General features: G+C 46.3%; 1 protein-coding gene across 2 annotated transcripts in view; it reads left to right on the forward strand.

Moving 5' to 3' along the window:
- The window catches only part of ADCY9 (adenylate cyclase 9), a 93,443-nt gene that overhangs the window by 55,573 nt on the left and 14,119 nt on the right, over nucleotides 1-23,751 (forward strand). The window contains exons 3-6 of one of the 2 annotated variants that reach the window (XM_064153407.1): nucleotides 3,861-3,965; nucleotides 8,432-8,649; nucleotides 12,465-12,567; nucleotides 14,786-14,994. In XM_064153407.1, the coding sequence (XP_064009477.1) occupies nucleotides 3,861-3,965; nucleotides 8,432-8,649; nucleotides 12,465-12,567; nucleotides 14,786-14,994 (635 nt within the window). The remainder of the gene's footprint in view (nucleotides 1-3,860; nucleotides 3,966-8,431; nucleotides 8,650-12,464; nucleotides 12,568-14,785; nucleotides 14,995-23,751) is intronic. The other variant, XM_064153408.1, reaches the window with a different exon arrangement.

A 23,751-nucleotide genomic window follows, 5' to 3' on the forward strand; every position in this document is an offset into this window, starting at 1 on the left:
GCTCTCAGCCTTTCCTCCTCACAGAGATACTCCAGGCCCCTCAGCATCTTTGTAATCTTTGCTGGAATCTTACTGTCTCTTTTGAACTGGAAGCCCACAGATGGACCCAGGATTCCAGATGTGGCCTCTCTAGGGCAGAATTATTGGGGAGGAGAACCTCCCTTGACTTACTGGCCATGATGTTTTTTATTCACTCCTGGAGCCCATTGGCTTTCTTGGCTGAGGGCACATTGCTGGTTCATGGGGAGCTTGTTCACCAGCACTCCCAGGAACTTCTCCACAGAGCTGCTTCCCAGCAGGTCACCCCTCACCTGTACTGCTGCAAGGAGCTATTCCTCCTCAGGTGCAGGACCCTACACTTGTCCTTGTTGAACTTAGGTTCACTCCTGCCAGATCTCCAGCCTGGCCATCCGTCTCTGGATGACAGGACAGCCTGAGGGGGTGTCAGCCACCCCTCCCAGGTCTGTATCATCAGCAAGCTGGCTGAGGGCACTCTCTGTTCCTTCATCCAGGACGCTGATGAAGCTATTGAGCAGAACACCCCAGCATGCTGTGGGGTGTAGATGTACTCTCTGCTGGAGTTGCTGTGGACCAAGAGGGCAGGCTCAGGCTTTCAGGGCATGCTAATTTGCCAGCCATGCTCAAGTAGGTCTTTACAACGTTAAAAAAGTAAATCTCCATCTCTGTAGATTGAAAAATGCCCTCAAAGAACAACTGCGCAATTCAGTCGCAGCTCCTGAGCGGCTCTGGAAAGGAGTGGGTCTCCTTTGCATATGTTTTTGAGTTTTTTCAATGCCTGCAGCTCACTGCTGAGGTCTGGAGAGAATAATTTGCCAAAGAATCATGACTTACATGGCGACTGTTTTAAATACAAAGCTGTAAACAGTGTCAGTGTAGGAGGAGATGACTCCAGCTCTGCAGGAGCCTGAAGTAGGTGGGGCAAAATTACAGGGAAGCTGAATTATTTTGGTTTTCCTGGGAAGAAGTGGCCATGTTGGATGCAAAGGATGATTTCATTTTGAGCTCTGAACTGATGTTCCAGCAGACAAGATCTGTCAAAGTCAGGAAGGAGAATGCAACAGTAATGGATCCATGGACGGAGTTGTATTTCCCTGTCTCCTTCGGTCTGTCTGCAGTTCATCTAATTGCAAACCTTGCTGCAGTATAAATATCAATAAAACCCACATGGATAATTGAAATGGTGGAGATAGAGGCTGAAAACTGGAACAGCAGCTGGGGTTTGAGTGAGAACACTGTCACCTGCTCAAGTGGGTTTGGTATCACTTTATTTTCACAATCATGTTTTATAAGCCCCCTTACATGTCAGGGAATCATAAGCTGTTGTTGAAATGTTTTAATCATCTCCTGGTATGAAAACAGAAAGTGCTTCTGCTGGAAGCACACTCATGTATTATTCATCGACCTGAGGTCACACAGGCTTGGTGCCTGCGTGAATGTCTGCAACAGAGAATGGGGTTAATGGTGGTGCCTTCAGCAGCTGGGGTCACTCAGATGGACTTGGGCCTCTCCTCAAGCATCAGGCTTCTTTTGTTAGGTTTTTGTATTCTGGTGTGAGGTGGTCTTCTGGGTTCGTCAATTGAGGTGAGTGTCACCTGGAGCACTGTGTCCAGTTCTGGTGTCCTCAGCATAAGAGGGACATTGAACTGCTGGAGGGGGTCTGGAGGAAGCCACAAAGATGATCAGAGGGCTGGAGCACCTCTCCTACAAGGACAGGCTGAGAGAGTTGGTTGTGTTCTTCCTGGAGAAGGGAAGGCTCCAGGGAGACCTTTAGAGCAGCCTTCCAGTGCCTGAAGGGGGCTACAGGAGAGCTGGGAAGCAACTTTTGGCAGGGGCCTGTAGTGCTAGGACAAGGAAAAAAGGCTTTGAGCTAGAAGAGGCCAGACTTAGACAGGAGATTAGGAAGAAATTCTTTCCAGTGAGGATGGTGAGACACTGGAACAGGCTGCCTAGGGAGATTGTGGATGTCCCCTCCCTGGAGGTGTTCAAGGCTGGTTGGATGAGGCCTTGAGCAACCTGCTCTAGTGGGAGGTGTCCCTGCCCCTGGTAGGAGAATTTGAACTAGATAATCTTGAAGGTCTCTTCTAACCCAAACCATTCTATGAATCCATGACTCAATAAAAGGAACATTTTCTTTATCTTTTATCAGAGGTATCCAGGTTTAGCTTCCATTTACTGACTTTTGCCATGGCTAAATCTACTAGCTAACACTGAGAGTACGGAAGACTTGGTAGCCATTTGTCATGTTTGTTTTTAATGCCATCTAATATTGCCTTCCACAAAGTGGCCAAAGCATTGGTGATATTTAGTCCTGGATTAATTGTAAACAAACCTGTCTGAGAACCGACTTCATCATTTCTTCAGGTGTGCTGGCGTTGGCTCAGAGCGTTCAGGTTCAGAACTGGGTGGAACCTGCTTGTTTGATGCTAGATCAGGAAACTTGCAGTAATTTCACTGCCCCAAGCCAGACCATGCCCTTGAGAAACGGCAGATAGGGTGGTCTGCTGGCTGCAAAGAGGCTCAGAGTCTTCATGGAAGCCTTTGAGGGGCATTGTTGGGCGATCAAGCGTATCAGCAGTCACAGGAAGAGTGAGCTGGGAGAGATGCCAGGCTGTAGCCACCTGAAATTGAAACGTGCTGCAGGTGTGACACCGGAGGTGGAAAAGTGGCTTTGAGTGAAAAGTTAGTTCTGAAAAGACCTGCACCACTGCTCTCTGAAACTGAGAGAGAACCTGGAAGCAGAAGTTGTGGTTTTGGACCAGGAGAATGACAGACTGAAGGAATTCCTCCTGAGTCCAGAATAAACAGATAAAATGGACATGAGGTGTTGAGTTTGGGACAAAAGGCTCAAGTTGCTTATTGGAAAATTGCTGCTGCTGCTTAGTGGATCACTTACCACCATTTAGTGCATAGTGTGCTGCATTGAGTGTGCTGTTCCTCACCACTGGTGTCTCTGTAACCTTTAGCAGACTTCTGGCAAGCCTGATACTTGTAAACCCATCTGCAGAGCAGAGGGATTGCCAGTGGAGATGAGACACAGGGTCCCTGCCATACAGGATCCTGCCTGTGCATTGCCAGGGCTGGAGAGAAGTGTGAAGAACTGGCAAGACAGGAGCTAATGCCCCCAGATAAAGTGAACTTCAACTATAAAACTGAACTCTGAGGAGCTAGGTTGTTTTAAAAGCTGTTGTGTGGTGGTTTAGGTTGTTTCCAAACTGCACATCCTGCAATAATTTCAAGTCCTGAGCATTTTGCTTTCCTTGTTACCTTTGATACTTATTGGGTGTTTGGCTTCAGCACTGCACAGCAGCCTGAGCTCTGCTGAACTGCCTTAGAACCCTATCTCTGAAAATCAATTTCCTTTGATTAGTTTCAGATTTGTTGCTTTCCATTTCCCTGTACTGCTCATCATCCATCATGGTATTCTATGCTTATTTTGACTTTTTGTCTGCGTTTTGTGCTGATTCTTCCTTCATGAGGCTGTTCTGCTCCTTTTGCAGGCAGTTTTTAAGCGAGCAAATTGCATTCCTCTCAATAAAGAGCATTTTGTCCTTCGTGGGGGGGAGGCCTGTTGCTGATGTGCAGTGCTGACTGTGTATCTGTGAGCTCACACTAGTAAAGCTTCCCTGGATTAGATTTAGCTTTGGTAAACAGAAAATCTGTGATTTATTTTTGAAATGGTGCGTTCTGTTCCAGTCAGATTTTACTCCCTGCCTCTCATTCTGTAGCTTTGTTTATCTTTTAACCACACCACAAGCATACAAGTGGACAAAATTATAAATTGCATAATACAACGAGGACACCAGAACATTCCTGGCTAAAATCTTTTTGTCTCCTTGCAGCCTTGCCCTTCATGTAGTACCACCCTTGCTCCCCACTGCGATGTCAGCATAGAGGAAGGAGCTATCCAAAATGGTTGTCAGGATGAGCATAAAAACAGTACAAAGGTAATCGGAGTATTTATCACTTCCCTTCTTCTCCTTTATTTCTCTGCTTCAGTTAGCTTTCTCCTTTTGGCATTGCTCTTCCTTTCTGCAAGTTTTTAAGCAGCAGGACTGGTTTGAAGCAGTTCTGTTTGAAACTTTAGTTGAGCTCCCCCCTTCCCCCACAAATTTTCAGTGTTATTAGTTTTTGTATGGGCCCAGTTTGATTTTGAGAAGGACCTAAAATTTGGACTCTTCAAGTTATGCTAAAGCTACCCAACCAAAAAGGCAGAACCATTTCCATCTCCTCCACCAGCTGGCTGTGTGACACCTAGCTGCAAGTGACACCCATGCCTTGCTGAGGTCTTTTGCACTGTAGCTCTCTAGAAGTGGTCCATGCCCATCCACACAGCTGACATCCACAGCCTTTAAGTCACTTTGCTCCCTTTTTCTGACCAGCAAATACAACGTCCTACATACTCAACATGCTGTTCCCACCATTGCTTTATTTTTCTGTTGCTTAGTTATTCTCACTGCAGCCACCCACTTCCTCCACAGGACCAGCCCTTGCCTATTTGTCATCCTGCTGGTGGTCTTCCCAGCCTCTCTGCTCTGCCTGTCACCTCTTGCTCCTTCCTGGCTGTTAAGTTCCTGCCTACATGCAGACTGGATAGTAGTGCTCACCACCTGATGGTTCTGTTTTCAAATAAGTGTTGTTGGGGAGAATCACTTTCTCAGCATGCTCAGAGGTAGCCTCTTGTTCTTCTTAACAGCTCTTCTCACATATAGAGCTAGGTGACAAACTTACCAGTGCTTGTTCTGCTCCTGAGCTGCTCCATTAATCTGTGTTTGTCCCTGTGCTCTCTCTGTTTGATCCATTGTCTCAAATGCTTAAATGGGAAGCTTGGAAGCTGGGGTTGCCTCAATAGGCTGCAGTGGTGTGTGACAGAGGAAACCATGTTCTTTGCTAGGGTTCCTAGCAAACAGCCTAAGATTAAACTCCCTCCAGCCCTGAGGGAGATAGAGCAGGCTGGCCAGCAGATACTGGCCTCAAAGCAGCAGGAGATCTTTCAGACAGAAAACACCATGGAATCTGTGCCCAGGCTACCAGGATGGTATGTATGAGATGATACTTCCCAGGTTGCACTGCCCCCCATGCCAGGGACCTCCAAGAAGTGACTGCAAGGGGAGCTTTTCCCTGGCTACCAACTGGTTAGGGTCAGGTATTGTCTTCATCAGAATTAACCTTGAAGTTTCTTCCTGCTGCAGCTATATTAGCTTCATGTTTGTGAACCAGCAAGTCACCCAGCCTGGCTTAGAAGAGATCTGTGTTTCACTGGGTGGAACATGCTACTGCAGACAAGTCACATCTCCTTTCACTTGCTTTAGTTGTTGCTAAGTCAAAAGCTGGGGCAGCAGTTCAGTGGCTCTCCAGTAACCTGGGCTGCCTGTTTAACTGAAAGCCTAAAGAAAACCTGATGCACAAAGTTGCTGTGGCATTTGGTTTTCAAAGTCTTCTTTGCAGTCTTGGCATTCTTGGGCAGAAGAGTCGTAAACTCCCTCTACCCATCTCTGGAGCCTGTTCCCTTGCCATGCTGTGTCGCTGCGCATGGCCCTGCAGTGTTCACATCCCCATTTAGGGAATGTTAATGTTATTAAATATGTCCTTGGACCTTCATGGGTCCAAACACCCTCTGGAGCCTTCCTGTCTCTTCATGAAACTGTCATGTACATGATACATCAAACCTCTGAGTGCTCACAAACCCCTGAGTGCTGCCTCTCGCCATCAGAACCCACAGGAACATTGGAGCTAGCAGCATTTCATCAGTAGGGATTTTCTCCTTACATACAAGCAGTTTCACACCCTAATCCCCTCCTATTAAGCTTAACTGAGTGGAGACAGCACAGGAAAACCTTGAGCTGACTGGAGGGAAGAATTTTCTTAGGGATTTGAGCCTTTGCCAAGGAGCTAAAGAGAAAAGGCCAAGAGAAGTCCAAGCTGACCTCTGAAAGAGCTGAAATTTTTGCTGCGTTTTTCAGATGAACTTGAAGAGCAGACAGGGAAAGCAAACAGTGCACAGCAGTCTGTACCTGTCATTTGAGCTGCTCAGAGCTCTAATGTGTTCTCTGTTACTGTTTTTCAAGTAAGGACATCTACTGCAGGGTGAGTGAAAAGAGAAGGATCCTTTACCAGGAAAAAAAAAAACAAACATAGTAACTCTGACCATTTTTTTTTTCTGTTAAGCCTTAAGTTGTTCTGGAAAGTTCTCTGAGCCTAAATTAAAAAGAATAAAACTGGAAAAGAAGACTTTCTGGTTCCAGTATGTTGTTGGACAGTTCTCTTTGAGCTGCCCGTGTTAGGACTCTTCATCCCAAAACAAAAGAGGTTGCCCTGGCACTGAGGTACATGTTGTGCTCCCCAGCCACGTGCCCTCTGGGTGGGATGGACAACCTGTTAGGGCTGCAGGAGGCCTTGCTCTGCAGCTGCTGGCTGCTTTCCTTCAGGAAAGAAAGTGGTGACCTTTTATGTGAGACATTCTGTGCTTCTGGCTTACCAGCAGAGTGCCCTTCTCCAGTCCAAAGGGTTTTGGTCTGCTTCTGCTGAGAGATGTGCTGCTGAAATTACCTTTCTCTTCTGTTGATTATGTCCTTTAGCAAAACCTTGGCAGCACACCAAGGAAACTACTGAATTTCCTATTCTACTCTGTCAGCTGCTGTCCCTATTCTGTGAACACCTGCAAGCTGCCAAAACAACAGTTGTGAGTGCTAGAAGGGACTCAACTGGGAATCCTTTCATCTCCTGGCTCCCAGCACGTGGCTGCAGGGGTTCCAACCTCCATCAGAGCAGCCTGCAGGGTGGGAATCCTGCATCCTTGGCAGGCAGGAGGAAAGGGAAAGCACAGCCTACCTCCCTCCTGCTTTTCATGTAGCTCCAGGGAACCATTCCAACACACCTTTGTTGTGACTTTAGCTCTTGAGGTCTTGGCAGTGATAAGGAACCAAGCCCAAGTGCTTCGTAGCTGTTCTCTGCTCAAGGTGAGGTTCTGCTGCTTCATTAGTCTTGTATCCTCTCGGGTTGTGACTGCACCTTTCATTACCTGCCTATATTCACAGTATGGTGGAATGGTTTGAGTTGAAAGGGACCTTAAAGGTCACCTAATCCAAACCCCCTGCAGTCAGCAGGGATATCTGCAACTAGAGCAGTTTGCTCATAGCCCCAGACAACCTGACCTGTAATGGTTCCAGGGATGGGGCATCCACCACCTTTCTGGGCAACCTGGGCCAGTATCTCACCACCCTGATGTGCTTCCTATGCTTTCCAGGATGTAGATACACAAGAAGGTTGAATTAATTTTGCATGAGCAGCCAGAAACCAGATATTTCTTAACTCAGTTAAAGTTAAGAACTTGAAGTTAATGTTCACTGTAGGTAACATATTTCAGTTTATAGCTGGGGTGGTGATGATATTTATGGTATTTATTTATGGTCACTGTGGTGGCATCCAAGAATAGTCTTGTGGAGGAGCTTGTCACTGCTGTACAGGCAGGAATGAAGGAACTTCTGTCATGAGTGGGCTTCAGCATGAGGATAAATGATACGTGATAAATGGTAAGACATGAAGGGGGAAATGAGCATTGAAATATGCCAAGTTTGGTACATGCTTGCTTCTGAAAATGATCCTAACTGCAGCTCATTTTCATTCTAACCATACTTAGCTGCCTAGTTGTTTTTTTTTCCCCCAGTTTCTTCAGTACATACTGGTCTAGGCCAAACAAAATGTGAAAGGAGGAGCTTCAGGTTCCATGAAAATAGGATAATTTGGGCTTAAAAGTAATTTGTGTTCTGCAGTGAACCAGAGCAGAATGAATAATTCTGTGGACCTAAGTTGGTGTCAAGATTTAGGGATGCAGTTTTAATTAGCACAAAGGCAAAAGAAAACCAAGAGGATGAAGTGTGTCGTAGTGGAGAAAAGGTGGTTTCATTTGCCAGAGGAATTGTTTGTAGGATGATGAGATGTAAAAAAAGGCTGTCCCCACCAGCAGGAGAGAGGAGGAAGCTCTGACCGCAGTAGCAACAGGGCCATAACGGTCAGTGGAAGGATCAGTGAGGGTTGGTGGAGTCATCATCTCCTGAGCTGCCAAAAGACAGCACAGATTAGGTATTTGAAAAGCTTTTTGGTGGAATCTCACCCTTAAGATAAGTGAATTGAAATTTGGGCTTGTGGTTGGTGTTCACTGGACATGTGCAAATGTACTTTTATTTTCTGCTCCTTGGAGACTTGGTACATAAAAAGGTAAAGAAGTGACACCTAAAAAATAGCCAAGTCTTGCAGAAGATGTGAAGGATTCCAGGTGGAATGAATTCTTTGATGAGAGCAGGTAAAAACTCAGTGTGTTGAGGGAAAAATTTCTTTCAGCCTCTGCTCCATGAAATCTCTTCTGTTGATTTCTCAACCACTAACATTCTCCATGTGTCTTTCTGTCCTTCAGGCTCCAGGAGGACACAGTCCAAAGACTCAAAATGGACTTCTGAGTCCACCACAAGAAGAAAAGCTGAGCAATAGTCAAACCTCACTGTACGAAATGTTGCAAGAGAAAGGAAGATGGGGAGGAGTGAGTTTGGATCAATCAGCTCTTCTTCCTTTGAGGTTCAAAAACATCAGAGAGAAGACAGATGCTCACTTTGTGGATGTGATTAAAGAAGACAGGTAAGAGCTATACAGTGTGAAATGCTGTAAAGGCAAGAAGGCAGGAGCAGGGCTCCTATATCTTTACTCTTTATTTGTGTGCTTTTTGCCTGGTGTCATTAATTATTCTTACTACATAACATGTCATGTGTTTTCTGATCTTAGTCTATGTTTTGCTTAATCTACAGTAGGAACTTGAGGTCAGAAACATTCCCTGCAGGAATCTGTAAAGCCAAACTTTTCATCATTTCTGTGGTGAGCAGACATTCTTCAGCTGAGTCTTCTTAAAGGAAAACATCTCTGAATCACAGAATGGCTTTTGTTGGAAGGAACCTTCAAAGGTTGTCCAGTACAATGCTCCTGCAGCCAACAGGGACATTCTCCACTAGATCAGGTTGCTCAGAGCCTTGTCCAACATGATCTTGAATATCTCCATGGATGGGGCACCAATTACATCCTTGGGCAACTTGTTGCAGTATTCCAGCACCCTCATGGTGCAGAGCTTGTTCCTAACATCCAATCTAATGCTCTGAACAATACTCTGCTCTCATTTCAAACCACTGCCTCTTGTCCTGTCACTGCAAGCCTTTGCAAACAGTCCCTCTGCAGCCTTTACGTAGCCCACTTCAGGTACTGGAGGGCCTTTAGTAGGTCTCCCTGGAGCCCTCTCTTCTCCAGGCTGAACAACCCCAGCTCCCTCAGCCTGTCCTCGTAGCAGAGGTCTTCTAGGCCACTCGTAATTTTTGTGGCGCTCTTTTTGACCTGCTCTATCAAGTCCATGTCCTTCCTGTCTTGAGGGCTCCAGAAATGGGCACGTTACTGCAGGTGAGACCTTGCCAGAGCAAAGTGGCAGAACCACCTCTCTCCAGCTGCTGACCACACTGCTTTTGATGCCACCTAGGATGCTATCACAGTATTACACTCACATCTTACGTTCAGACCTTCCTCTGCCATTAAAAGTATGACACAAAATCCAAACCACAGAACTCACTTTTTTGTCCAACAAAACCCCATCTGATAACATTGTGTTACTCACTAATACCTAGAAAACTGGCTTGGAAGCAGAATTCATAGTGAATTCTCATGGAGCTACAACATACTTGATGGCATTTTGTAAAGTTAGCTTCTTTCTCTGATTCATACCCAAAAGCCCCTTAAATTTGGACAAAAGAAAAGGTGTTCTTCACAATTCAGTAGTGTGTGATTCTTGTGAACGCACCTTCACATCTCCTTTATTATGGCAGTGACTTGCCTAGAGCATCTCAATAGGTACCTGGGGTGGTTGTTGTTGATGGCTATTCTGTTTTGCTTCACTGGTTCTACTGAGATTAGGGCTGTTTTATCTAATTATCCTTGGAACTGTGTGCTCCTGTAGACCCCAGGCTGCCTTGAGAGAGGGAAACCATCAACAGAAAACATGGCTAAGTCATGGAGAAGTGAGAGGGAGGGGCCCCAATCCCTCTCCAATCTCTTTTACAGGTTCTTTATTTCAGATTTCCTTTCTCCTGTGGCCAGCTTCAGTTAAAATTTAGGCTCCCTTTGTTTTTTGATCTGCCTGGTCAGTTGTTGGTGACTGACAAGAGGTGTTGAGGTGATGTTTTCAAATATTAGAGGCTAGGTGGATTGGGAAAGTCCAAACGTTGGCAGAAATCAGCAAGAACAAACTGGATTGTTTATGATGTAACTAGAATGGTGCACATTTGAAGCTCTCAAAGCAGACTAATCCATGCTATTGGTCTGCTGAAGAATCCTGGCTCTTGTGTTCCTGGTGCTTTCCTGCTCCACTCACAAAATGGATCATGCTTTCTGATGCAGAAAAAGGGAGAGATAGGACCATGATTTGACAGCAGGTAAAGCCTAGATTTATTTATACATTTTTTGTCTCAACTCTCTTCATTACCACATTAAGTGGGCCATTTTGTGTTGCCAGGGAAACTTCTTTGCTGAGTTCAGTTCATGTAAACAGAACTTTCCCAAAATAATCTTCTGATGAATTAGATCTATGCAAAATCCTTTAAGCCCCTACTGTTTTCCTTTACTGCTTTAACATTTCTCAATGTAAAGTTTATATGCAGTCATTTTAAAACCATTCTTTTTCCCCTCCTGTAATACATAATACATCGATCTTGACAAATACAAACCCTATGAGGAGAGGCTGAGGCAGCTGGGGTTGTTTAACCTGGAGGAGAGGAGGCTTCACCTGGAGCTGGGGTGCATTCAAAAAGGTGTGGCCAACAGGTCAAGAGAGGTTCTCTTACTCCTCTACTCTGTCCTAGTGATTCCACGTCTGGAATAGTGGCTGCAGTTCTGGGCTCCCCAGTTCAAGAGAGACAGAATACTGGAGAGAGTTCCCTGTGAATAAAAAGTGGAATTTATTGCTTGCACACTGAAGGAGGTTCATACTGAGTGTGTGTTCTGGAGGCTTAGTTGAGGACTGCACAGAAGACAGGTTGACAGGCTTTCCCAGCAGGAAATGGCAGAGCCTGATGTGACCTTATTCAGAGCATCAGGCCCAAGGCTTTTGGTGCTCTGTAAGTTGAGTCCTTGCAGCTTGCTGGCACCTACTTGAGAAAGAAAATGTTTGCAGATCAAATGCCTTAGATGTCACTAGAAAATTTCTTTCATAAACATCTTACAACTAAAGTAACACTCAAAAACTGTTCTGTTTTCGTTTGAGGGTGGGGAATAGAAACAACTTTGCCATGATTGAAACCTCATATGTTATTTTTTCTGCACCTGACCCTAGAAGAGAAGGTGAAGGAGGTATGAAGCCCCCTGGTAGATGTTGTCTCCTGGTTTGTGAGACTGAGGAAAGGCTGAGAGCCCTGGGGCTGCTGAGCCTGGGTAAGAGCAGCCTGAGACAAGACCTTCTCAATGCTCAGCAAGAACTAAAGGTTGAGGAGTAAGAGGGCCAGACCTTTGTCAGTGGTGCCCAGTGACAGGACAAGGAGCAACAGGTGCAAGCTGTAACACAGAAGGTTCCACCTCAGCAGGAGGAGAAACTTCTTTGCTGTGAGGGTGCTGGAGCCCTGGAGCAGGCTGTCCAGAGAGGTTGTGGAATCTCCTTGCCTGGAGAGATTCCAAAGCCACCTGGCCATTGGCTTCCTGGGCAAGCTGCTGTGCGTGCCCCTGCTTTAGCAGAGGGGTTTGACTGAGTGTCTCCAGAGGTCTCTTCTCCCATGCTGGGATTCTGTGAGATAGCTCCACTATTTTTCAGGGCCTTTCTTGATCATTCTGGTGATGTCAGGGTCTCTGTTTCAGAAGTATATGTAAGCTCCTCATCTCCTCAGGGTCCATTTCTCTGCAGCCCGGGTTGTAAAGGGAGCATTCCCAGCTGAGTTACTGAGTTATTTCAGAGCCTGTGAAATCACAAGAAAGGGCTGTTTTCTAAAATGGACAGCAGAGTTTTTTCTAACAGTTTATCACCTTTGTCATCCTTGGCTTGCAGTGAGCAATTGAATTCCACCTCAGACACCAGTACCCCGCAGCCATAGGTCCCCTGAGGTTGTGCCTCTGTAGCAGCAATTAACCTTTACTGCTTGCTGGCTTCTAGTGCAATTATCTGTAGTCAGCTGTGCTTATGGCTTTTCTGTTTCTGGAAGCACTTGTTAGCCTCTTCCTGAAAGTATAAATGTTTACTCTGTATTTTTTTGTCAATTATTTCCTCTGCCTAAAAAGCCATGTGGGTAAGGTGATGCTCTGTGAGCAAGAGCCATGAAAAGCTGCTGGAGCATCAGAGCCAAGCACCAGTATCCCTAGATACAGAAAGCACAGCATGGGGGACTCTGGAGGAGTTGCAGTGAGTAAATTGGTGTTGTGTCATCTTTTCTCTCTAGCCTCATGAAAGACTACTTCTTCAAACCACCTATTAACAAGCTGAGCCTGAACTTCTTGGATCAAGATCTGGAGATGGCCTACAGGACGAGCTATCAGGAAGAGGTGTGTTTCTCCTTCTATGATCTAAGTGACTGGCAGTCATTGTTTTTAACACATTTCTTTGCAGTTGATTACAAGAGTCATGAAATGTCACCATGTCCTTTACTGCTTGGCATTGCTGCCCCTGAAATCAGACTCCTTTCAGTTTACCTGCTATGGGCCATGTGCTCAGTCTAGTCCTGCATTTAGGGTGGAAATACCTTTTCACAGTCCACCAAGCAGACAAAACCTGTCGAAGCCTTGATATTAGCACAGTATTGATCCAAAAGATCACACAAATCTTCTCTTTGAAGAGTGAAATGATTTGTCAGTACTACTGGTTCTTTAATTGCCCTGCAGTGAACTGCTGCTGAAAGTGACTTCCAGCAGCACTGAACTCACCTCGAGTTCTGCAGTGCCTGCAGTGTGAGTGCTGCTCCCCAAGAGCTCCCTGAGCCACCTCTTGTGAGGAAAGGAAGGCACCATGGAGCTCTGCCAGGGCATCCTGAATTCTGCCACTCTGGGGACACTGCTGCTCTCCCTTCGTTCAGTTGAATCAACTTGACAGGATCCTGTCACAGCTCAGATGAAAAAGGTAATCTTGGCACTGCACTGACTGAATCTGTTAGTTTGCAAAGAGGTACAAAGGTGGACCAAGCTCATCGCCCAGGACTGCTGAGTGCAGGCAGTGTTTTGAGGAGCAGAATCATAGTGTGGTCTGAGTTGGAAGGGACCTCTGAAGGTCATCTAGTCCAACTCCCCCTGAAGTAATCAGGGACACCCTCAGCTAGACCAGGCTGCCCAGAGCTCTGTTGAGTCTCACTTTGAGTATCTTCAGGGGTGGGTCCACATCCACCTTCCATCATGTTCCAGTGTTCCACCACCCTCATAGTAAAGAACCTGTTCCTAACATCCAGTCTAAATCTGCTTTTCTCCAGTTTGAAGCCATTGCACCTTGTCCTATCATCACAGGCTTTTGTAAACAGTCTCTCTCCATCCTTCTCGTAGCCCACTTCAGGTAGTGGAGTGCTGCTGTTAGGTCTCCCTGAAGTCTTCTCTTCTCCAAACTGAACAAATGAAGCCATTGCACAGAACTCTAGTACTGGAGATATGGGTAACACACTTTGTGTTTTTCCTTGGAACTTGCTCCTTGTGGTCCCTTGAGCAGATTAAGCACTAAGAAGACTGGGCTCATGGAAGTAAGGATGTGGAGCTCATCATCTAGTTTTTGGCTGAACTGGCCAAAGCATCACACAGCACAGCTGCAGCAGCATTTGGGCCAGGACAAGATGGGACAGGAATGTGTGGTGAGGGAGAACAGAACTGCATGTCCTGGGCTTTGATCAATTTAGATTACATAGTGTCCTGATCACTGCTTTTAATCTGCTCTGAAAGAGAGATACGAACTCTGCCACAGGCAACTCACTGTTTCTGTGGAGTGGTGTTGGGAGGGTTTTCTTTTTTTAAAAAATGAAAGATTTATTATAAAATCAATCAGCATTTGAAATGAAAATCCTTGAAGAAAGGATTCTTAGAATTTATGATAGCTTTATCTGCTAGAAACTATGGGCTTGATGTCTATTTGCAGAGAGTAGGGCACAAAATACTTTCATATGGTTTATTTCTGCATCATAACATTCTGTAAAATCACCCCAGACCAGGGGCTGGCTCTGCCACTGGCTTTTTAACATCACAAACTTACTCTCAGGGAGCTGTTACAGCCATTGAACCACCTCTTCTGGTCTTTCTTGGCTTCATGAAGTGGCAGAAAAGTTCTGTGTTTGTAGATTCATAGAATGGTTTGTATTGAAAGGAACCTTAAAGATCGTCCATAGGCAGGGATGCCTTCCACTAGAGCAGGTTTCTCAAGGACCCATCAAACCTGGCCTTGAACACTTCAAGGGAGAGGACATCCACAACCTCCCTGGGCAACCTGTTCCAGTGCCTCACCACCCTCATTCCAAAGCATTTCTTCCTAATCTACAGTCTAGATCTGCCCTTCTCAAGCTTCAATCCATTCCCTTTCATCCTAGCACTACAAGCCCTTGTAAAAAATCCCTTCCCAGCTTTCTTGCAGCCCTTTTCAGGTATTGGAAGGATACGCTGAAGTCCTTGGAACATTCTCTTCTTCAGGCTGAACAGTCCCAGGTCTCTGTTTGTTCATGAGCTGCTCTCTATGATACAGTTGAATTCATCAAAACAGCATTTATTCATTTTCATCCCTTCTCTGTATTCCATACAGGTTATAAGGAATGCTCCAGTGAAGACATTTGCCAGTGCTACCTTCAGCTCGCTCCTGGATGTTTTCCTCTCCACCACAGTCTTCCTCATCCTCTCTATCACCTGTTTCCTGAAGCATGGGATGGTCGCATCCCCTCCCCCACCAGCAGCAGTCGTCGTGTTCATCATTGCCATCCTGCTAGAGGTGCTGTCCCTTGTCATCTCCATCAGGTAAGTACAGCCTAAGAACACCTTGAAATAGCAGTGGGAACTGAAGTGGTGGCTGGCTCGGAAGCATTCTGCTAGACAGCATTCCAGGAGCTCCCTTGGACACTCTGTAATAGTTGGAGGACAGGCTTAGTGAAGCCAAGAAGGCTTGTGACAGATCTTGTGCAAAGAAGGGTCTAAAAGTGACTCTGATAAAGGCCACTTGAGGCAACAGAATCTGCACCCCATGCTTGCTCCTGTCTGTTCCTTGGGATGCCACACACAACTGAATACCTCTCCTCACAGAGTCATCAAAGCAAGGGAATTCAAACACAAAACTTCTCTGTCGTTTAGGGAATAAGCCTCCTGCCTTTACATCCCTAAACAAAAGTCCACCCTTCCAGGGGCAGAACTGGAATAATTCATCAGAACTGCACGGAGCAGGCCTTGTCTCAAAAAGTGCCAAACCAACCTGGCTGCAGAAGTCACCCTCACATCTGTCCAGCATTGGTTTTCTTACTGATCTCTGTGTCAAGTCCCATGGGTTCATTATTCAAACAGTTTGTGTTGTTTGACACATCACTGGAGTTTGCTGTTTCCCTCGAGTCCTGTGCTGTGTGACACTCAGCTGCTGCTTGTGAAGAGAAGGGACACTACTTTCTTCCCCATACTACCTCAGCATTGAGGTATCCCCAGTCCCAAAATCCTTAAATGAGTCTCTGCAGCATAACCTCTCCTGTGCCCTTGGGGGTGAGGCTTGGCTGCAGATGCAGATACTTGATATTTAATAGTGACTTCTCACTCCTGACCTGTACCAAATCACCTAGAGAAAGCCTGATCTGCAGTGCTAGGGCACCTGGAGGCCTTACCTTGGCATTTGTAACTGGTCAGTGAGTGGTTCCTGTGGGGTTTCCCCTGGGCACATCAGCATTGCTGACACCTTCAAGCTCAGCAGTTGTCCCTCCATTCACTGACACTCTGCTCTCCTGGCTGTGTTGCCTCACACAGAGGTTCTCACACAGAGTTGGTTGTTCTCACACAGAGTTGGTCGTTTGTGCTTGCAAGAAGTTTGTCCAGCCCCTCTCATCCCCCATTCTCACTGTTGCCTTCTGACACAAGTATGTTCTAACAGGTAGTGTGTGGAAGTCCGTACTTGTAGTTCTGTGAATCATAGGATCATAAATTGGTTTGGATTGGAAGAGACCTTAAATATCATCTAGTTCCAACCTCCCTGCCATAAGCAGGGACATCTCCTACTAGATCTGGTTGCTCAAGGCTTCCTCCAGCCTGGCTTTGAGCACTTCCAGGTTTGGAGCCTCCACAACTTCTCTGGGCAACCTGTTTCAGTGCCTTGTCACCATCCTAATGTCTAATCTCAAATGAGCTCCTTTCAGTTTGAAGTCATTACCCCTCATCCTGTCCCTCCATATTTTTGTAATAAGTCTCTCCCCAGCTCTCCTGGAGCTTCCTTCAAATATTGGAAGGCTGCAATAAGGTCTCTCCAGAGCCTTCTTTTGTCCAGGCTGAACAATCCCAACTGTCTCAGCCTGTTTTCATAGGAGAGGTGCTCCAGCTCTCTGACCATCTTCATGGCCTCCTCTGAACCCAAAGTAATAGTTCTATGTCTGTCTTGTGCTGGGGACTCCACAGATGGACACAGCACTGCAGATGGGGTCTTACCAGCATGAGAGAATCACTTCCTAGCCTGAAGCTGCTAGCCCTCACTCTGTCACTCCATGGCCCTCTCTCAGGTGTAAGCTAAAATGCTTTTGCAATTCCAGGTCAAGAACAGTTCTACTGTGGTTTCTAAAGAAAAAGGAGGTTGCAGATTGCACTTTTGGGTTGGCTTTGCAGGGTCAGGGTAAAAACCACTAAATTAGGACTTGAGTCACTGAAGGAAGCTTGTAACTCAGCATGCTTGTAAATGTGTGCAGGCACGTTTAACTGAAAGCTGGCATCTGGGAGCAGAGAGAGGGCAGTTAGCAAGAGGGAAATGCTTTTAAGCAGAGGATTTCTCACTGAGTGTGGTTGATTGTTGAGTAGTGTTGGAGCTCTAGAGGAGCTGAAAAATTCAGACATCTTTGTGTAAAGCAAGCCCTGCAGTGGGAGATGGTTGAACTGGTAGCACTGTCTTTCTAGTGCATCCGAGGGCTAACTGCTGCTCTGTCTTCCCTCTTGCTCCAGAAGTGCATTTCCCCCTTTGCAGAGCAGCTTATGTGCCTGCCTTAGGTGAGGGAAGGTATTTTTCGGTCAGTTTAATGTGCTTGGGCAGCTCTCTGGTCACATAAAGCATTAGAAAGTCTGCATTAGGAAGAATTTCTGTCCATTGAGGGTGGTGAGACACTGAAACAGGTTGCCCAGGGAGGTTGTGGATGCCCCCTCCTTGGGGGTGTTCAGTGCCAGGTTGGATGAGGCCTGGTCTAGGGGGAGGTGTCCTTGCCCATGGCAGAGTGGTTAGAACTAGCTGATCTTTAAGGTCCTTTCCAGCCCAAACCATTCTATGAATCTGTGAGTCTGCTTGGCTCTGAACCACCCTGACACCACTTTTCAGGAGAGCTGGTTTCTGCTGTCCAGATATATTTGAAGACAGTTTGTGGCTGATCACCTTGCAGGTGAAATTTTACTCCAGTTTGGTATTTTTTCACTTCATTATTGTTCCCACTTGTTTGTCCAGTGCTCCATTGTGTTTGTCTTCTCTGATTTAGCACAAGTATAAAAATCATTGCTCTAAGCTGAGATGTTTTTATAGGTAGGTACAGAAAGTTTTATTTCAGTTCTGGTGGTTTCTGGATTTCTTAAGGAGAAGGAAAATTGTTGTTTGCATTGTGCTCTTTGTCTAGTCACGAATTTACAGGCTGGTTTTGTCTTCCTGAGCTGTGTGTGCTGTGCAGATGTTTAGTTTCACTGTTGTTGAGAGCCCTTCTCTTTGGTAGTGAGCCTGGGCCATCACCAAGGTGACTTTAAGTGGCTTTATAATGTTTTCTTTTTTAACACTGTTTGGTTTTGCTGCTAACATTTTTAATATTTCCATGGACCATGTTGGCTTAAAGCCTGAGTTTTACTTTCTAAGCTGGCTTGGATGCCTCATTTACAGTCAGCAGATTTTAAAAAGCTTCAGGGTGGCTTCTAAGTCTCCAGATGTCCCTTGCTGCTGGAGCTCTTGTGCACATGAAAGATGCCTTTCTCCTGGGTTTTGATGAGAGAGAAGTGTCTTCACATTCCTCTGCATTTACTCCACTGTTACAAGCAGCTGGTTCTCAGGAGCTTGCTCCCATGGACTCACACTCATCTTTCCTCTACTAATAAGATGTGTTTTGGCTTAACTCTGATCTTACATTTAAGGCATCACTTCCAAAAAACACATAACATAGAAACCAGGATCATCTCAGACCTAAGTAGGTCCTACCCATGGTACTTTCTTCAAAATAGCCTCATGGTGTACACCAAAAAAGAGCAGCCATGGAATTGCAGACTGGTTTGGCTTTAAAGCTCATCTAGTCAACCACCCTGCAGCAAGCAGGGACATCTGCAACTAGAGCAGATTACACACAGAGCCCCAAACAACCTCACCTGCAATGGTTCTAGGGATGGGGCATCTCCCACCTCTCTGAGAGACATGGGCCAGGGTCTCACTACCCTTGCTGTAAACAATTTCTTTCTTCTATCTAGTCTGAATCTCCCCTTTGTACTCTAAACCTATCACCCCTTGTCCTGTCACAACAAGCCTTAAATGTTTATATAGATATAAACTGGTTTTGGTTTCAGATGTACAGGCAGTGGTGTATCTTGGGGGAACTTTTTTAGGAAAAGGTTTATGGTTTGGCTTGGAGAGTATTTTTGGTTTGCATTTATAATATGTATTTGCTTTGGTGTAAATACACAAAACAGGTCTTAGGGACACTGCGATCTTCACAGCCTGAGGCAAACACTTCTGTGCAGTTCCCTTGAGCAGAAAGAAGAAAATCATTTTCTTCCTCTTCAAATAGTCTTCTGAGAGAGGACTCCTCACCCTGACCACTCATTATGCACTCAAATGATACAGCACTTCCTGTGCAGAAATGTCATCCCAAATGACAATCACAGAATCCCACCGAGATATCTGAAGGGAGGAGGCTGGACTACAATGCTGGGCACAATCCCAGGATTTCAGGAAAAGAGATTATTTTAGAACTAGAAAATTCTTGCCTGAGTTTCTCATTGTATTTTCATTATCGTGCTGCTGAACACCCTGCCTTTAAATCAGTTTGACTTCTAATTGATTCCAGAACTCAGCCAGGACTCAGCCTAGGAGGTTACTCACTGCAGCATTTCTGGCCGAGACCCTGAGTCTAGCTGCAGGAGAGGAGAGCTCTGTCACTGCCACCCCATTAAAGATGGGGTGCACCAAGAAAAATGTGGCCAGCAAGTCTAGGGAGGTTCACTTCTCTCTACTCTGCCCTGGTGAGACCACACCTGGAATACTGTGAGCAGTTTGGGGCTCCCCAATTCAAGAGACATAGGGATCTGCTGGAGAGAGTCCAACAGAGGCCGCAAGGATGATGAAAGGACTTGAATATCTCTTCTATGAAGAAAGACTGAAGAGGCCTGGGGCTGTTTGGTCCTGAGGAGAGAAGGCTGAGAGAGGATCTTACTGATGTCTATAAACATCTGAGGGGTGGATGTCAGGATAAAAGTGCCAGGCTTTTTTTGGCGGTGCCCAGTGATAGGACGAGGAGCAACAGGTACAAATAGGGACACAGAAGGTTCCACCTCAACATGAGGAGAAACTTCTTTGCTGTGAGGGTGTTTGAACTCTGGAGCAGGCTGTCCAGAAAGGTTGTGGAGTCTCTTTATCTGGATGCTTTGCTGTGTGACCTGCCCTAGGTGATCCTGCTCTGGCAGGATCTCTTGAGATCTCTTCCACTGCCTAACAATCTGTGATTCTGTCCAATGAGTTAAAGCTTGTAAATTCTAGAAGAGCAGGAGTGCTCCTGGAGCAAAGCTTACGAGGGAGAAGGATGTTTTGATTCCTCTCAAGTGTGATACTAAATAATTGGAGTATCTGTAGATGAGGTTCTCACTGTTCCCACAAGTGCCACTCCAAAATTAATTGTATCAAACTGCACGCACGAAAGGGTGCTTCATTTGTAAGCACGTGGAAGATGTCATCTCCTGTGGATGTGGTGCAGGGTAGCCTTCTGCCCACTTGAACCGTGACTGCTTTGACTTTCCTGACTTCAGCAGAGCCTAAAGTTCTGCTGTATTATATCAATCCTTTGCCAAATGTCACTGAATATACAACGGTGGGAGGTTTCACCTGGGCTTCTTAAGAGCGCTTCTGCAGGAGTAGAGGTAGAAGACACCTGCCCACTGTTCCAGCTGTAAGTAACAGGTTTGCTAACTTGATACTTGACACTTGGTTCTTGTTCAGGAGTAGAACTCGTTGGAGTTGCTTTTGATAGTATCCTTCAGGGGAGACTTCTGGGTGAAGAGATGTGGCCAAAAAGTGACTGTTTCAACGCTGTTCAAAATAGTAGGCAGTAGGAGTTGGATCAGTTGATCCAGGAGTTTAGAAGGACCTTTCTAGAGAGAAAAAAAAAAACCTCCTAGGTGAGGAAGGCAAGTACAGTCAAACCAGTGGAATGGAGAACCGCTGTTGTGTGACCAAGCAGAGCTGCCCTTTGCCTGGTACTGCACCTTCCTGGGCCCCATGGTGTGATCACAGCTGAAACCCTGTCGCCAGCCGCTTGGATCTTCTTAAATTCCTAATGACCAGGAGCAGAAATGTTCTGCAGCTAGAGCTTAATGAACTCATTCCATTAACAAGAGAGCTGATAGAGTATTGATGCAAGGGAGAACAATGATTCCATTTGCCTTGCTTTTATTTCCAACATCTGTGACTTCGGTATTTAATATCCCACCAAATTGCTGCTGTGCCAAAAACTTTTGATTTGGACTCTGGGAATTGATTTTAAACTGCCAGTAAATACAGAAATGATGGTAACAGTCTCCATTCTCCATTAATCATTTATGTCAAAGTTACTAATTCAAACTCCAGCTTGTGCAAATATCTGGGATGCTTTTGCATTTAAGCCCTGCTGAGCTGCCCACAGCCGCTGTATTATTTACTGATACTGCCCATAGCCATTAACGCTGTCTACAGCTCTCCTCCCTGCCTGCATTTAATGCACTTCTGACTTCCCATGATGGGAACCTTGTGCTGCACTCAAAGACCTTGGCTGCCTTCTGAAGGGTGAGATTTCACAGAATGCCAATGTGGTGGGGGTTGGAAGGGACCTCTGGAGATCATCCAATCCAAGCTTGCTGTTGAAGCAGGGGCACCAAAAGTCGGCCTGTTGTGACAGGACAAGGGGTGATGCTTTGAACTAAAAGAGAGAGATTCACACTGCATAGAAGGAAGGAATGTTTTATGCTGAGGATGGTGAGATGCTGGCCTAGGTTGCCCATGGGGGTAGTAGATGCCCCATCCCTGAAACAGGACAGGATGTTTGGGGTTCTGAGCAACCTGATCCAGTTGTAGATGTTGCTGCTGGCTGCGGGGGGTTGGACTGGACGAGCTTTAAAGATTTTTTTCCAACCTGAAATATGATTCTGTGATCACCATGTCCAGGTGGCTTTGGAATCTCTCCAGACAAAGGGACTCCACAGTCTCTCCAAGCAGCCAGATCCAGGACTCCAGCACCATTACACCAAAGCTTCTCCTTCTCTTCACATGGAACCCCCTGGGTTCCAGTTTGTGCCTGTTGCCCCTTGTTCTGTTGCTGGGCACCACTGACAAGAGTCTGGCCTCCCACCCTTTAGCTCTTGCTGAGCATTGATCAGTCTGCACTTCCCCAGGCTCAACAGCCCCAGGTCTTGCAGCCTTCCATCCTCACAGAGGTTCCCCAGGCCCCTCAGCATCTTTGTAGCCTGCACTGAACACTCTCCAGTCTCTCTCTTGTGTCTCCCTGTCCCTCTTGAATTGGATAGCCCAGAACTTGACCCACTACTCCAGCTGTGGCCTCCCTAGGTCAGAGCAGAGAGGGAGGAGAACCTTCCTTGACCTGCTGGCCAGTATCTTCTGAAGGCACCTCAGAACCTCACTGACCTTCTTGGCCACAGGAGCATGCTGACCCCACAGCAGAAAGCAGCACAACTAGTACCACAGTGTGAGGAATTAAAAGCCAGTGTAAGCAGATCAACATCAGCACAAGAATTGTGGTTTGGCCCTGGAATTTGCAGTAGCTTTCTTGCAGCTCACAGCTGCCTGAATAAAGAGGTGTCCTCATGGCAAGATTAACTGATCAGGTTGTCTGATGGATTTGTTGCTATAGTTCCCACAAAAATTTGTCCTGGCAGTGGAGGCTTGGCAAAGAAAAAAACCTGCAGAAAACATCTTTCTGCACCATGGAGCCCCTGCTGCGTGGGCTGGGGTGAGAGACATGAGCTGCACTGGGTACCTGCCACGCTTTGCGTGCTGCAGAGCTGGTTTCTGTGCCAGCCTCCACGACGTGAAGCTCCAGCAGAGCGTGGGCAGAGGTGTTGCTTCTCCTGGCAAGGCACCGGCTGCTCTGCTGCAGGGATCTCAGCTAGCCCAGGGAATTGGTGCTCTGCCTTGGAGCCTGCCTCTGGTTGCCCCCCTCACAGCTCAGCCCTGTCAGTGCTGACCCTCCTGCCTAGGCGTTCGGAGAACCGAGCTTTATTTTTAGGGACATGAACTTGGGTGGCATTTTCAGAAGGACTTAATACTGGCCAAGTTTGGCTGCCACCACCAACGGGCATCCTTCTGTCGTTGCGGGTAGATGCGGCTGAGTTGGACAGTGTGTGGTGCTTCGGAAGAGCCAGTTCTTATTGTACACAAGCTTTCTAGTTTTATTATTTGCTTTTACATGCGATTTTGTAACCTCTGTGCTTTGAAAACCCATCTCCATGATGGAATCGGGCCGTAATTCCCGGTGTAAATGGAAGAGGTCCTCGAAACCGGGAGCTAGCAGATCTGTGAGCGCCCTCTCGTGGGGTCCTGCCGCAGTGCAGCATCTGCCGCCCTCGTTCACACGGGGCTCTTTCCCCCCGCCCCCTCCATTTAAATGTATGAAAATCCGGACATTTGATTAAAGAAACTCGAAGCTTCAAAACATTTTGCTTGAGGCTGCAAAATTCACGGAAGAAGCCTAAACCAGAGGGTGAAAAATATCATCCACAAACAATACATATTTACAAGTGTGGAATGAGCATCACATTCACATCAAGAACTTCAGCTTGGTTTCAGGTTGGGATTTTATCCAGCATAATTCCTTGTGGTTTAGACAGAAGTGGAGAGCTTTTCTCGTTTATAAGATACAGTTAGTGTGGAATCGTTTGTGTCACTTTGGACACTGTGAATCATTTGTGTTGCTTTGGAGACTGTGAATGTCAGATTTAGTGTGTATATTGTATTTAATGTCTTTTTTAAGCTGTGAGCATCTCTGTCCAAATTATTGACTGTTTGGGCTCTCCTGTAGCCCACTGTTAGTTACTTGCCCAGACTGATCAGGATAACTCCTAACATACACTTGTGATGGCTTTGAGCAAAACTGGAGTACTGTGTCCAGTTCTAGTGCCCCCAGCGTGAGAGAGACATGGGCCTGCTGCAGCAGGTCCAGAGGTGGGACACAAAGATGAACAGAGGGATGGAGAACCTCTCCTATGAAGAGAAAGAGTTGTGTCTGTTTAGCCTGGAGAAGAGTTGTGTCTGTTTAGCCTGGAGAAGAGAAGGCTCCAGGCAGACCTCAAAGCTGCATTTCAATGTCTGAAGGAAACCTA

Source organism: Pogoniulus pusillus, chromosome 13 (genome assembly GCF_015220805.1).
Source record: "Pogoniulus pusillus isolate bPogPus1 chromosome 13, bPogPus1.pri, whole genome shotgun sequence".
In the NCBI taxonomy this organism is placed as follows: domain Eukaryota; kingdom Metazoa; phylum Chordata; class Aves; order Piciformes; family Lybiidae; genus Pogoniulus; species Pogoniulus pusillus.